Source organism: Oryza sativa, chromosome 3, assembly GCF_034140825.1.
Source record: "Oryza sativa Japonica Group chromosome 3, ASM3414082v1".
Taxonomy (NCBI): domain Eukaryota; kingdom Viridiplantae; phylum Streptophyta; class Magnoliopsida; order Poales; family Poaceae; genus Oryza; species Oryza sativa.
In genome coordinates, this window is record NC_089037.1 from 31,707,900 (window position 1) to 31,721,993 (window position 14,094).

The 14,094-nt window shown below is 46.2% G+C and overlaps 3 protein-coding genes across 3 annotated transcripts; all 3 read left to right on the forward strand.

Moving 5' to 3' along the window:
- The first annotated feature begins 49 nt into the window (after nt 1-49).
- On the forward strand, nt 50-4,094 carry LOC4334112 (binding partner of ACD11 1). The gene is made up of 8 exons (XM_015772510.3): nt 50-285; nt 381-499; nt 636-714; nt 1,691-1,765; nt 1,861-1,935; nt 2,221-2,558; nt 2,788-2,911; nt 3,746-4,094. Exons 1-8 carry the CDS (start codon nt 280-282, stop codon nt 3,764-3,766), a joined length of 837 nt encoding a protein of 278 aa, XP_015627996.1. The 5' UTR covers nt 50-279; the 3' UTR covers nt 3,767-4,094.
- Nucleotides 4,095-5,363: 1,269 nt separating this feature from the next.
- LOC107276876 (putative ammonium transporter 4 member 1) lies at nt 5,364-7,034 on the forward strand. Its single transcript, XM_026024398.2, is given in 3 exon segments — nt 5,364-5,489; nt 6,035-6,337; nt 6,340-7,034. Coding segments are annotated over 3 exon segments (948 nt in total). The 3' UTR covers nt 6,859-7,034.
- A 3,548-nt stretch (nt 7,035-10,582) lies between these two features.
- Nucleotides 10,583-13,095, forward strand: LOC4334113 (uncharacterized). Its single transcript, XM_015774468.3, has 5 exons — nt 10,583-10,944; nt 11,033-11,328; nt 11,423-11,815; nt 11,881-12,373; nt 12,447-13,095. Exons 1-5 carry the CDS (start codon nt 10,689-10,691, stop codon nt 12,941-12,943), a joined length of 1,935 nt encoding a protein of 644 aa, XP_015629954.1. The 5' UTR covers nt 10,583-10,688; the 3' UTR covers nt 12,944-13,095.
- Nucleotides 13,096-14,094: the final 999 nt, after the last annotated feature.

Genomic DNA, 14,094 nt, shown 5'->3' on the forward strand with positions numbered 1-14,094 from the left:
GGAGTTTGGTTCGTGTCGCGTAAATAACTTTCTCGGCGATCAGCGAAGCGAACAGCTCGAGAAAGAAAAAGAAAACGTAGAAAAGTTTTTCGCAGCCGCGGCGGCCAGCCAACCAACCAACCCAACCAGCCAACGCGGATCGCCTCTCGAGCACCAAACCCTACCCGGATCGCCAGCGCAGCCACTCACCAAGCCTTCCCCCCCACCCTGCTTCTGCTGCTCGCGCCGGGATTCTTGGCTCGTCTGCTCTTCGCGGTCGGTGTCGCGCCATCAGCAACCATGGAGGTGAGCGGTTCTTGGTTTTTTCTTTTCTTGCGCCGCGGCGGCGGCGGCGGCGGTAGGAAGAGGAGTGATCGTGTGAGGGGGTTCGCTGCTTGCAGGGCGAGAGGAGGGCGGTGAGGACGGTGCGGGTGCGGAACATCTCAGATCTGGCAGGGGAGCGGGAGGTGCGGGAGTTCTTCTCCTTCTCCGGCGAAATCGAGCACGTCGACATCAGATGGTGAGGCGCCGCTTTGCCCTTCGATTTCTTTGTTCGGATTGCTAATGGTTGCGCCTCTGCATTGCTTTAGCAATCAGAAGTGGTATATTTCTTTTTCGTGTTCTCTGAAATCCGCATTGTGATTTTGGGCTTGCAGCGATGGGGTGGCGACGGGGAGGACGGCCTACGTCACGTTCAAGGATCCCAAGGCCCTAGAGATCGCGCTGCTGCTGTCGGTATGGCTCTGTGCATTGATTGGCTATGTTTGTGGATGGGACTTTTCGCTATTGGTTGTGGTGGTTACACAATTGGTGTGCCTAATGAATGATTTAGTATTTTAGCATACTGCCATTGTGAATAGTGTAGTTGGTATGTGTAGCTACAAGCCTATTATGGCTTGTTTAGGCGCTGAAGAAGCCAAATTTTGTGTCGGTTGCTATCAATATTGTAGCGTGTAGCGATAAAAAGGAAAATATGTATTATATAAACGGTATTTTGTCGTTATTATAATATGTCACACTTCCTATAGAACTTGTTGGCATGCATGTACATATTAGAGAGCACATAAATGTTTATGTACTAAATATTCAGTTGTGTTCCTTGTGGAGCTCTTTCATATTAGATGGATGACCTAAAAGTAAGTGAGGATCATTATGTGAATCGAAGGCATTTTTGATGCAAAAAAACATTGAATCTTGAATGCTTTATATTCTTCCTATGATTACACATAACCGTGTGCTTTATGGTTTCATGCACTGGCAAGCAAATGATTGAAAGGCGGTGCTTTCTTCCGTTGTCGGTAAAATCTTAGAAGCCATTGACCATGGACTATAATAAACAAAAACAAAATAGATTTATATTAATGCCTGCTTTGATTGGCATGGAAGTGAGCAGCATATTATATGGTGTTACTACTGTGATCATTTGACTTTGTTATTCTGTTTTGCCATTTAAGAAATCTGCTCCCAGTTATATTTCTTTATGTGCAGCATGTGTGCAAATCTGATAAATGTGCATCAATTTCAACTGAGATTGTCATAATGAAACACAGTGCACAGATAACAATCCAGTGAATCTTCTAATTAGGGTATATTCAGTTTAAATCTCATTACGCTACCTAGGTCTTGCAGCACTGAAAAGAAATAGATGTTTGATAAGCTTCCCCTTTCAGTATGGATTATGGCTTATTATCTTCTAAGTTCCCTTTTTCAGGGAGCAACAATTGTGGATCGGGTTGTCAACATAACCCCTGCTGAAGACTACATCTACATCCCTGTTACTGACCAGGTGCACCATCCAACTAATTTATGTTACCCAAATGTCAGTACTAAATCCTTTGATTCGTCTTTTTCATAGAGACATCTGTTTTGAAAATCATGCAGCAACTTGTGGTCAGTGAGGTGGTCGGTGAGGTGACAAGTACGGCTCCTAATGCAGATTTGGACCAACCTACCGAGGTGTCCTTCATTTCCAGTGTACTCTATTTTATTTTCCCCGGTATAGACCTGTAGCATACTATGAAGTTCCCATGAACCAGGGGAAGTGCGCACTGATAAAGTTTAACGAAAGGAGCATCCCATAACTTGTAGTAGGTGGGTGGTAGGGATGAATCAATCAAGTGCAACAGCATGTGTGACATCTTCCCCTGGCATGACAATTGGGAACCTACGCTTATTTTCTTATACATTTATTTAGTGTATTATGATCGGTGCTGATCAAAAGTATCTCATTGTACCACATAGGCCAATGCCAGCCCCACTACTGGCCGTGTTTATGTCAGCAAGGCTCATGATGTCATGACAACTGTGATTGCAAGGGGTTCAGCAATGCGACAAGATGCTGTGAACAAAGCTAAAGCATTCGATGAGAAACATCAATTGAGGGCAAATGCATCGGCCAAGATCAATTCCTTTGATAAGCGTGTTGGAATTTCAGAGAAGATAAACAGCGGGATAACAGTTGTAAATGAGAAAGTGAAATCTGTAGACCAAAGGCTACATGTTTCTGACAAAACAATGGCTGCTTTGCTGGCTGCAGAGCGCAAGCTAAATGACACTGGCTCTGCTGTGAAAACCAACAGGTCTCTTCTTATCCATGCTTTTGCTTATGTTCAGCCAACAAATTTGTTTGACGTTGTACCAATAACCAATGAACATTTTTTTTTTGTAATGGTTGAGTAGCTTTTAATTTTGATGAAATCTATTACCTTTATAATGCCTAAATTCTTTTAGGAGGAATATATAAGATCTTTTATATACATGAATCTCCAAACACTTTACTGATTTTTTTCCATCTTCCCCTACTTGTAGGTATGTGTCTGCTGGAACAAGCTGGCTAAATGGTGCCTTCAGCAAGGTTGCTAAGGCTGGTCATGTTGCTGGCTCAAGAACAAGAGAGAAGTTCCAAATAGCTGTGTCCAATCTAACAGCGAAAGTAAGTCAATAATAAACTTAACTATCGGTTGCTACTGAGTAAATGAATCAAGACTCTCTATGTAGGCTACAGCTGATAAATACTTTTAGCAACTCTCGAGCTACAGTTCCATTTTCCTCTTTCATTTAGTCAAAATTAATAAATTACCATGAAACAGACCTTCGGTTGCATTGTCATTTATAGGCATCAGGCATGCCTGATAATTTAGGTTTGACTGTTACCGTGCTGCTTCAGTGTGTGCAAAGGATCTCTTTGCATCTACACAATCACATTAATAAACTCTCACATGACACCATTTCTTTCTGTTAGGGGCTGTGTTATTATATTATCCTGAACGATTAACTTAACATCATATTTTCCTGGATATATTTTACTCAGACTTGATATGTATCACAAGTTCACGATCTTAATAGAAGAATCATCTGTTATAATATCTCAACCCAGAGAAGGAGAGAACAAAGAAGAATAAATAGGGGCAAACAAGGGTGGGTAATGCTGGAACAGGTTGACTGTTAGCATGGAATCTTAACTAAGAACTTACTGTTGACATATAGTGTGCTGCTAGGTGATGATTTTGTTAACTTTTTGGCCAAACCTAAGTAGCATCGCTGAAGGCAGAACAAAGGCACATAATCCCACCAGGAACAAAATAGCTTCTTGCAAAGTTCGCTCCAAGCCAATTGATATGCATAGCCTTTTCTCACCAGAGGAAATAGTAATTCAAATTGGAAGGGCTATTTATGTAGCTTGCTGGGCTACAATGTTATGTGTGTGTACTTTGCTTCTGAGTTCTCATACTTAAAATTCCATTATTTCTCCATTATGCTGCAACAGGGTCCTGCTGTTGTTGCTTGAGCTGCTGTGGTCCTGGTTTTGGAAGCTCTTCTTCCTGGGAGAAAAGTCGATCATAAAGCATCGTGCAATCACCTTCACTCAGAGTGTATCGACAGTGTGGCTTGTAACTGTGTATTTCACTGTTCCCATTTTTTCTTCGGGGAGGTTTTTCCAGTGAGCCATGTCAGATTTGGTACATAGAGGATCTCATGTTTTTGGAACTTTAGAGTCGCCATTCTTTTCTTTGTAGTGTCGATGTTAAATTGATTATAGGTGATAGTGATATTCTGGGCCATATGTTGTTGACTCGGTATGGATTATTGGTTATTGAATGTCTATGCTTGTGCCATGTTTGTTCTTAGCAATTTAACTGTCGGTAATTGGAATGCTCATCCATTGGTAGTGAGTGTTGTTCGTTGGTATGTGTTGGCATTGCTTGAATTCTTTACTCACAACAGCGACTGGTTACTTCTGTAGTGGATACTTAGGCGCCCCTTGATTTAAAGGAAATTCATAGGAATTTTAGAGGATTTTATTTCTATAGGAATTTTTTCTATATAGCCCTTTAAATTAAAGGAATGAATTTTATGGAATCCTATAAAATTCCTATGGAATGCCTAATGCCATGCAAATTTTGGAGGAATTCTAACATGAGGTAGAAACTTTCCTTTGAGTCTTTATCTCTCCTCTAATTCCTGTGTTTTGTCTGCGGTCCAATCAAACGGTCATTCCTTTGTTTTTCCTGTGTTTTGCAATCCTCTGTTTTACACTTACATTCCTATCAAAATCCTACGGTCCAATTTCCAATCAAACGGTAATTCCTCTGTTTTACACTTACATTCCTAACTTACATTCCTATCAAAAATCCTATGTTTTTTCATTTCAGGGGCCCTTAAATATTTATGACTACATTTGGCACGCATCTAAATGTTGCTTACTTAAATCTTGCACTGGGACTTGAAAAATGAGCCGTTTGCCACTTTGCCTGTTTGAAAGTCCCATCGTATGCTCCTATTCCCGTCTTATTAGGGAATTTTTTTACGTGTTCTTGTCACTTACAAAATCAATGCTGAAAAAGGAACTACATTGTAATATCTTAAAATTAATCTCAATATTAAGTTTGAAAAATTAAATTTTAGTTTTTTCTTTGACTTATTTGGGCATCCGATCTATCAATGCAAAAAGAAAAGAAAGGAGGAAATTCATATGATTCTTTTAGGAACTGAACTAAATCCTGCAAAAATTATGTAAATTTACTTCGATTCAGAAATCAAACATGACGCATATGCGTATATCCTGCCGCAATTTCGCAATCCGTAGAACAGAATCTGGACTGGAGGTGGTCCAAAGCATCTATTCTCAGCCTCTCAGGAATCTGCCCGGCTTCCGGGATTCCCCCACCTCAGACCTTCTCTCTCTCTCTCTCTCTCTCTCTCTCTCTCTCTCTCTCTCTCTCTCTCTCTCTCTCTCTCTATATATATATATATATATATATATATATATATATATATATATATATATATATATATATATATATATATATATAACTCGCTCTCCGCCTCTACTTCGCGCCATTTCCAAATCCATTTCCCTCGCCTCACCTCGGTCGTGGCCGCGAATGGCGGCGGAGGCGGCGCCGGAGTGGGTGGAGAAGGGGGACAACGCGTGGCCGCTAGCGGCGGCGACGCTGGTGGGGCTGCAGAGCGTGCCGAGGCTGGTGATCCTGTACGGCGACTGCGGCGCGGTGAAGAAGTGGGCCGTCAACTCGGCGTTCATGGCGCTCTAGGCTGTTTAGATGCTATACTAAGTTTGCCACCATTCACCATATTTTTGTGCCACACTTGTCTTAAGTTGTGGCTTAAAAAAATGAGCCACACCTTAGCTAGCAAAATTGGATTGTACCACACTTTATTGAGTTGATGACATGTGAGACCTAATAGATAAGAAGGAATCTTGCCACAAGTGTGGCTATGAACCAAACAATAGACTAATTTGGTTAAACTTGTCTAACATGAGAGGTGGCAACCTTTGGCAAACTTTGTGAACAAACCAAACAGCCTCGTACGCCTTCGCCGCGGTGCTCGATCGTCTGCTGGTGCGCCTGGGCCTTCCGCATGTCGTTCGGCGACGAGCTCGCACCCGTTCGTCGGCCGCCCTGACCTCTCCGGCCTCGACCAGGCGGGCTTCCTCTCTCGCCGGGGCTTCGCCGGCGCGTACCACGACTAACTGTTCGATCGCCGCCATGCTTGGCTTGAGTGTGATGGTGATGGAGCCATGCATCATGGACAGGTCGGTCCGAGGACGGAGAAGGACAGGGAGGCGTTCCCGCCGAACAACGTCCTGCTCACGCTCGCCGGAGCGGGGCTGCTGCTGTGGATGGGGTGGACGGGGTTCAACGGCGGCGCGCCGTACGCCGCCAACGTCGACGCGTCGGTCACCGTCGTGAACACGCACCTCTGCACGGCGACGAGCCTCCTGGTGTGGCTCCTCCTCGACAGCTTCGTCTTCGGCCGCCTCTCCGTCATCAGCGCCGTGCAGGGCATGATCACCGGCCTCGTCTGCGTCACCCCGGCGGCCAGGCTGGTGCCGGGCGATGGTGATGGGCGGCTCTCCGGCCGTGGTTCACCATGAAGGTGCTGCACAAGCGGAGCCGCCTCCTGGCGCGCGTCGACGACACGCTCGCCGTGCTCCACACCCACGGCGTCGCCGGCAGCCTCAGCGGCGTCCTGACGGGGCTCCTGCTCCTCGCCGAGCCGCGCTTCGCCAGGCTCTTCTTCGGCGACGACCCGCGCTACGTCGGCCTCGCGTACGCTGTCAGGGACGGCCGCGCCGGCTCGGGGCTCCGGCAGGTCGGCGTGCAGCTGGCCGGGATCGCGTTCGTGGTGGCGCTCAACGTCGCCGTGACGAGCGCCGTGTGCCTGGCCGTCAGGGTGGCCGTGCCGCAGCTCGCCGGCGGCGGCGACGCCATACACGGCGAGGACGCGTACGCGGTGTGGGGCGACGGCGAGACGTACGAGCAGTACTCCGTGCACGGCGGCGGCAGCAACCACGGCGGCTTCCCCATGACGGCCAATCCCGTGGCGTCCAAAGCCGACGAGATGATATGGATATAAGGTGTTTTGACTTTGGTCATGTTTAGATAATATATTAAACTTAGTTAAATTTAAAGTAGTTTAATTTTGTCTAAAGTCAAAACGTGCTATAACCTAAAACGGAGGGAGTATTTGCTAAGGGAAATGCTATAGTAAGGGCATACAGTTACGGGAATTAAATTTGAAAACATATATTTTTTCAATATTTTGCGTTTATATATCTGCATAGAAAATATTTGCACAAATATATCTCTCCGCACGACTGGACGCGGCACCAAAACGGTGCCGCGCTTCCATTCCGCGGGACCGACGGTCACGCAGGATGGCTGTGCGGCACCGCTCGCTCCCGCAACACAGGAGAGCGGCAGTGTGGTGGAGGGCGGGCGCATGCGGGGCTCTGATGCGCAGGACCGAGCCGGTCGCGCGGCGCCATGGCGCGGGACCGTGCTTCCCGAACCGTCCCGTGCATGCGCTCCATGCAAGCATCACCTGTCAAGCACGCACACACGCAGTTGATCCAGTCAAACCCCACAATACATACTCCAGGCACTAGCTTAGCTTACTAATTATTCCATCCTGATCTCCTCAGCTCCATCCATCGATCATTTCCAACCTAATTCCTCTAAGAGAAAGTACAAGCTAGCTGGTTAGTCATATTGTTAATTTTGGTCTCAATTATGTCTAGAATTAATCAAGACACAACCTAGCTGCACTGTCTAGCGTGTCGAGGGCGGTTGCGCGGCGCCGATGCGCGGAGGCAGGGCGGTTGCGCGGCACTGATGCGCGGGACCGAGCCGGTCACGCTGGACCGTGCCGGTCACGCAGCGCCGTGATGCGGGACCGCCCTCTAGCGAGGGACCGCCGGTCCCGTAGAATGGAAGAGCGGCACAGAGCGGCACCGTCTCAGTCCCGCATTCCTAATATGCGGAGAAGGTATATTTGTGAAAATATTTTTCATGCATGTATATAAACATAAAATAGTGAAAAAAAGGTATATTTTCAAATTTAATTCTACAGTTACGTAGAATTCCCTATTTGCTAACTGCCAATGAATTATAATGCGCGCAAGTAAACATGGATCATCGTGTGGGAGTGCAGTACTCCTAATTACTCCTATGAACTAAGATAAGCACGCTTAACATGTTCTTTAATTTTGTACTAGCTTTGCTTGGACTTGTGCAAGATTAATTGCTGGAGATTGATTAGTTAGTGCTCCGATTAGCTGGAGAAAGTTTTCGACTGCTCAAGTAATTAAACGGGCTGAATGGATAAATGGTGGATATATTATTTATTTTATGACAATATTTAAGGGTATAAACAAATATCCTACGCAACTTATGAATAGAATTTTCTTTCCAAAAAGTTACGGAGCTTGGAAAGCGTGCCCACAATAATTTATAATATGTAGGAAAACAACGTGCTAAGCCTCTTTGGAATGAAAGAATTTGAAGGATTTATGTAGAATTTGGCATAACTCCACATCTTATATCATGCTAATCTAGAATTTGCAAGTTGCATAGCATTGGTTTAAAATATTATTATATATATTATTTTTCTAAATAAGAACAATATGAATAATCCGTATATATGGATTTCTAAAGCTAGGAATACATGCCTTCAAAATATTTTAGTTTGAAATAGGAATACATCCTAAATTCTATGACCATTTTATAAATTTTTTGTGTTCCAGAGGAGCCCATTTTTTTTTCATAAAACTCCACAGATTTGGCACATACTACTGTACTACACAATAGGTTTACAACATGAGTTTCATAAGAATGAACCTGGAAATTTTCATAAAGTTCCGTAGATTTGACCCATATGGCCTCCTTTGATTTGATGGAAAATCATATGAATATTTACTAGGATTTCAATGCTATAGTTTTTTTTCTCCTAAATGCCGTTTGGAACAAAGGATTTGACATTATTGAATCCTATAAAGGCTCTTTGGATCGCAGAATTCTAGAACACGAAAATATGAAAAACGAGCGATTGGAATGTCATGGTCCAATGAATCCTCGAGAACATGTTGTCTGGTTGCTTCAAAGGGAAATATCAAAGGAATTTGGAGAGAGCTAACACACAAGTGTGATCTCCATGAGATTAGACTTCATGTTAAAAATCCTCGAAATTACAATGAAATGAGATAACCCAAAAGGAGTTTCAAAGGATTTTTGGTGGCTCAATCCCTATGATCACAATCCTTCAAAATTCCTCAAAATATCATTTGTTCCAAAAGAGAAATTTTTTTTCTTGGAATATCTTAATCCATACAGGTTAGAGCAAATTTAACATGGATTAAACCTAATGAAAAGTTTCCTTGGTCTTTCTCTTCTTAAAATTTTATGTTTTTCCAGCGGTCTACCCAAACAATCATACTATATATATATATATATATATATATATATATATATATATATATATATATATATATATATATATATATATATATATATATATATATATATATATATATTGCAATTATATGTTTTATCAACTACATACGTTTAAAAAAATCTCTAATAGTGGATTGGTAACATACTAAAACTTGTTCGATTAATCCCACCCGCAAGAGAAATAAGGAGGATTTGAAGGGCTGTTGTGGAATTATTTCCCCCATATTTATGGTGTAAAATTATTTTTCCTCAGTCTCCTTTAAATCCTTCCTCTTAGGAATTAACGAAAGTATCACGTCTTTTTTAGATGGGATAAAAGCAGGTGCATGCGTGCATTTTTAGCGTGCGCGCTTACATGCTGCGTACATTTGAAAAGAAAAATGATATGAGTTTTGAGATATAATGATAAACAGCCAGTATAACATCATTTAAAAGTTTTTTGGGATAACATTTCAAAGAGTTAAAAAAACACTTAGGCCATATTTGGATAATGGGTTTGGGATATGATTTTCAACCCCTCAAAAGGTAAGTTTCAATCTTGGGCTTATTCGGTTTGTAGGATTTTCAAACCGTAGGAATACAGAAAACGTGTAATATAGGAATGCATGTGCAAACCTATGGATTAGAAAACATAGGAAATTTTTATATGGTTGGGTTGCAAACAGTCCAAAAGGATTAAAAACATTGGGTTAGAGTGGATTATTTTTTTCCTTTGTTTTCCCCCTAAAAGTGGAGGGATAGGAATTTTTCCTTTCATGCATTCCTTTAAAACGAATGATAGTATAGTGCTCATTCCAAAGGATTGAATATTCCTGTAATTTCCCTTTACAAATCCTCTAAAACGAATAAGCTAGCCATTTATTCTACTCACTCATTTCATCATATTCCTCCACTCATTTCTATTTCTCAATCCCAGCTCTCCTAATCCATTATTCAAACACATCATTATAGATAAAGCGTTCCGGTATAGTATTAGAGAAAAGAAAAAGGGTGATTTTTGAGAGATGTAATAATGATAAACATATGAAGTAACATTACAAAGAGTTAATGCGTTCCGATCCGGTTCTTTCTTAGGATGGCAAGCAGTTCAGTGGATCACATTACACGTCGCCCTGATTTCTCAATCAACAGCCGTTCATTCACCCACCGAACAATCACCAGCCGTTCGATCGCGTTCCTGACGTCCACGGTCAAACTCAAAAACAGAAAAAATCACCGCGGGCGTGCGGGTTTAATTTATCTCCCTCTTACGCCAACGACGATCGAACAGAGATAAGATCGATCTAACCACCCTAACAAACCGTAGATGCAACCGTAATAACAGCCTAACCCCAAGGAATGCGAGATTTATCCGCCCCTGCAATGCGCTATAAATTTACTTCGAACTCACGGTGAAAAAGTAATTAGCATCACCTCCCTCCTTGCTTATCAACACGTACGTTGCGTTTCTTGGCAATGCGTGCTGCACCGACGACGATGTGGCGTTCGCCGGCGGCGCCGGTGTGTCTCCTCGTCGCCGCCGTTCTCCTGTCGGCGGTGGCGGCGGCGACGGCGGGGGAGGAGTACGTGAAGTACAAGGACCCAAAGAAGCCGATCGGCGAGCGCGTCGACGACCTCCTCAGCCGGATGACGCTCGCGGAGAAGATCGGCCAGATGTCGCAGATCGAGCGCGCCAACGCGACCTCCGCCGTTATCGAGAAGTACTTCGTCGGTAAGCCCCTCTCGCCGCCGGCCGCCGCCGCCGTCGCGCGCGTTCGATCGTTGTACACTGACATTGTGTTTTGTTTTGTGTTTGCAAGGGAGCGTGCTGAGCGGCGGCGGGAGCGTGCCGTCGGAGAAGGCGACGGCGAAGGAGTGGCAGCAGATGGTGGCCAAGATGCAGAAGGCGGCGCTCAAGACGCGCCTCGGCATCCCGATCATCTACGGCATCGACGCCGTGCACGGCCACAACAACGTCCACAACGCCACCATCTTCCCCCACAACGTCGGCCTCGGCGCCACCCGCGACCCCAAGCTCGTCAAGCGGATCGGCCAGTCCACCGCCCACGAGGCCCGCGCCACCGGCATCCCCTACACCTTCGCCCCATGCGTCGCCGTAAGCCGCCCAAACCGGACGAACACATCGTTGCCAGTGAAAATTTACGTAATGTTCAAGGTGTTCGACCGATCGATCGCATGTGTGTGTGCAGGTTTGCCGCGACCCGAGATGGGGACGGTGCTACGAGAGCTACAGCGAGGACACGAAGCTGGTGCAGCTGATGACGTCGGCAATGGTGCCCGGGCTGCAGGGCGACGCGCCGGCGAGGTACCCCAAGGGGACGCCGTTCGTGGCGGGGGGGATGAACGTGGCCGGCTGCGCCAAGCACTTCGTCGGCGACGGCGGGACGCGGGACGGCATCAACGAGAACAACACGGTGCTCAGCTTCCACGACCTGATGCGCATCCACATGCCGCCCTACGACGACGCCGTCATCAAGGGCGTCGCCTCCGTCATGATCTCCTACTCCAGCTGGAACGGCGTCAAGATGCATGAGAACCGCTTCCTCATCACCGACATCCTCAAGAACAAGTTGAAATTCAGGGTAACCAATGCTAAAACCTCTCAAATTCTCCTCAAAATTCAACTGAACTTTTAAAAAATGTGCAGGGATTTGTGATCACGGACTGGCAAGCGGTGGACAGGATCACGACGCCGCCGCACAAGCACTACTACCACTCGATCCAGGAGACGATCCACGCGGGCATTGACATGGTGATGATCCCGTACGACTACCCGGAGTTCGTCGCCGACCTGACGACGCAGGTGTCGAACGGGTCGATCAAGCTGGACAGGATCAACGACGCCGTGAGCCGCATCCTCCGCGTCAAGTTCGCCATGGGCCTCTTCGAGAACCCGCTCCCGGACCCGCGCCTCGCCGGCGAGCTCGGCGACAAGGAGCACCGGCAGATCGCGCGCGAGGCCGTGCGCAGGTCGCTCGTCCTGCTCAAGAACGGCAAGCACGGGGAGAAGCCCGTGCTGCCGCTGTCCAAGAAGGCCGACAAGATCCTCGTCGCCGGCAGCCACGCCCACAACCTCGGCTTCCAGTGCGGCGGCTGGACCGTGTCCTGGCAAGGCCAGGGCGGCAACAACGTCACCGCCGGTAAATCAAGCACGATTCCGATCTCGATCGACACTCGCCGTCGCGTTTGCCACTAATGTGAATCGTGATGCAGGGACGACGATCCTGGAGGCGATCAAGGCGGCGGTGGACGAGAGCACGGTGATCGACTACACGGAGCACCCGGACAAGAGCTCGATCGCCGAGAGCGCCAAGGAGTACGACTACGCGGTGGTGGTGGTGGGGGAGGAGCCGTACGCGGAGACGGAGGGGGACAACCTGAACCTGACCATCCCGTCGCCGGGGCCGAAGGTGATCAAGGACGTGTGCGGGCTCGTCAAGTGCGTGGTGGTGCTCGTCTCCGGGCGTCCGCTCGTGGTGGAGCCGTACATCGGCGCCATGGACGCGTTCGTCGCCGCCTGGCTCCCCGGCACGGAGGGCCACGGCGTCGCCGACGTGCTGTTCGGGGATCACGGCTTCACCGGCAAGCTGCCACGTACTTGGTTCAAATCGGTGGACCAGCTGCCGATGAATTTCGGCGACAAGCATTACAACCCGCTGTTCCCATTTGGGTTCGGACTAACCACCAAGCCAAGCCATAGCCAAAGTTAGAGGTCAAAACATTTTATCTCAATGTGTAGCCAGAGCCGGAGTTAGGGGTTAAACATTGCATCTGATGGACTATTATATTGTTCGGTTAAAAGTAAAATGAGTGTGAGGGTATGGTATTTTAAAAATAAATATTAGTAGGATTTTATTGGTGAGTGATTCTCGTACCATTTTTTTTCTACATTATTCGCTACGCATCTTAAATATTTCCTCCTCCAACTATAAACCCCCCCTCCCTTTCCTTCCCTCTCCTCCAATGGCGGCGGCGCGGGCCACAGTGGTCGTGTCGGCACGGGCCACGGCGTCGGTTGTGGAGAATGTTCTCGCAAAATCGAGAGGGTAAGTCGTGTGCGCTCGCTCTGCTTCTCGCTTCCCTTACTCATCTGCTAGTGTGCGTTTATATGTGTTGTGTTCTTTTTGTGCGTTGTGTTGTTCATCTGCATTGTGTTCATTCATCTGCGTTGTGTTCATCTTCTTCTTGCTTGCGTTCGCGCGTGTTGTGTGCGTTCGTGCGTGCGTTGTTTGCGTTCATACGTGCGTCGGTGCGTGTGTTTGTGTTGCTCATCGTAGTCTCATGATGATGTGTGCGTGTGTTTCTCCTTATCGTAGCGTGCGTGTGTTTCTTCTCAACTTATCGTAGCGTGCTTGTGTTCGCGCGTTGTGTGCGTTCGTGCGTGCGTTGTTTGCGTTCATACGTGCGTCGGTGCGTGTGTTTGTGCTGCTCATCGTAGTCTCATGATGATGTGTGCGTGTGTTTCTCCTCAACGTTCTGCTGCTCATCGCTTCTCTTGCTCGAGTGGACGTCCACCCATTTATTGCATGTCATCTAAATAGTTATAAAAAAATTGAAAAAATATGAACTAAGATAGATATATTACAACCACAAACATGGAAGTTAAAATTCAACTTCTACAACTTGTAACAAAAATAACAAACAAAACTCAAATTACTATATGTATTTTTACAATTAAATTTGTTATTTTTGTTACAACTTGTAGAAGTTGAATTTGAACTTGTTTGTTTGTGGAGTGATATATTACATATTAATCTATCTTGTCAATTTTTTTGAAAATTTTTCGTAACCATCTACTTGACATGCAATAAACGGATGGATGTTCAATCGAGCTATTAGAATCCATCTCCCTTGCGTGTGC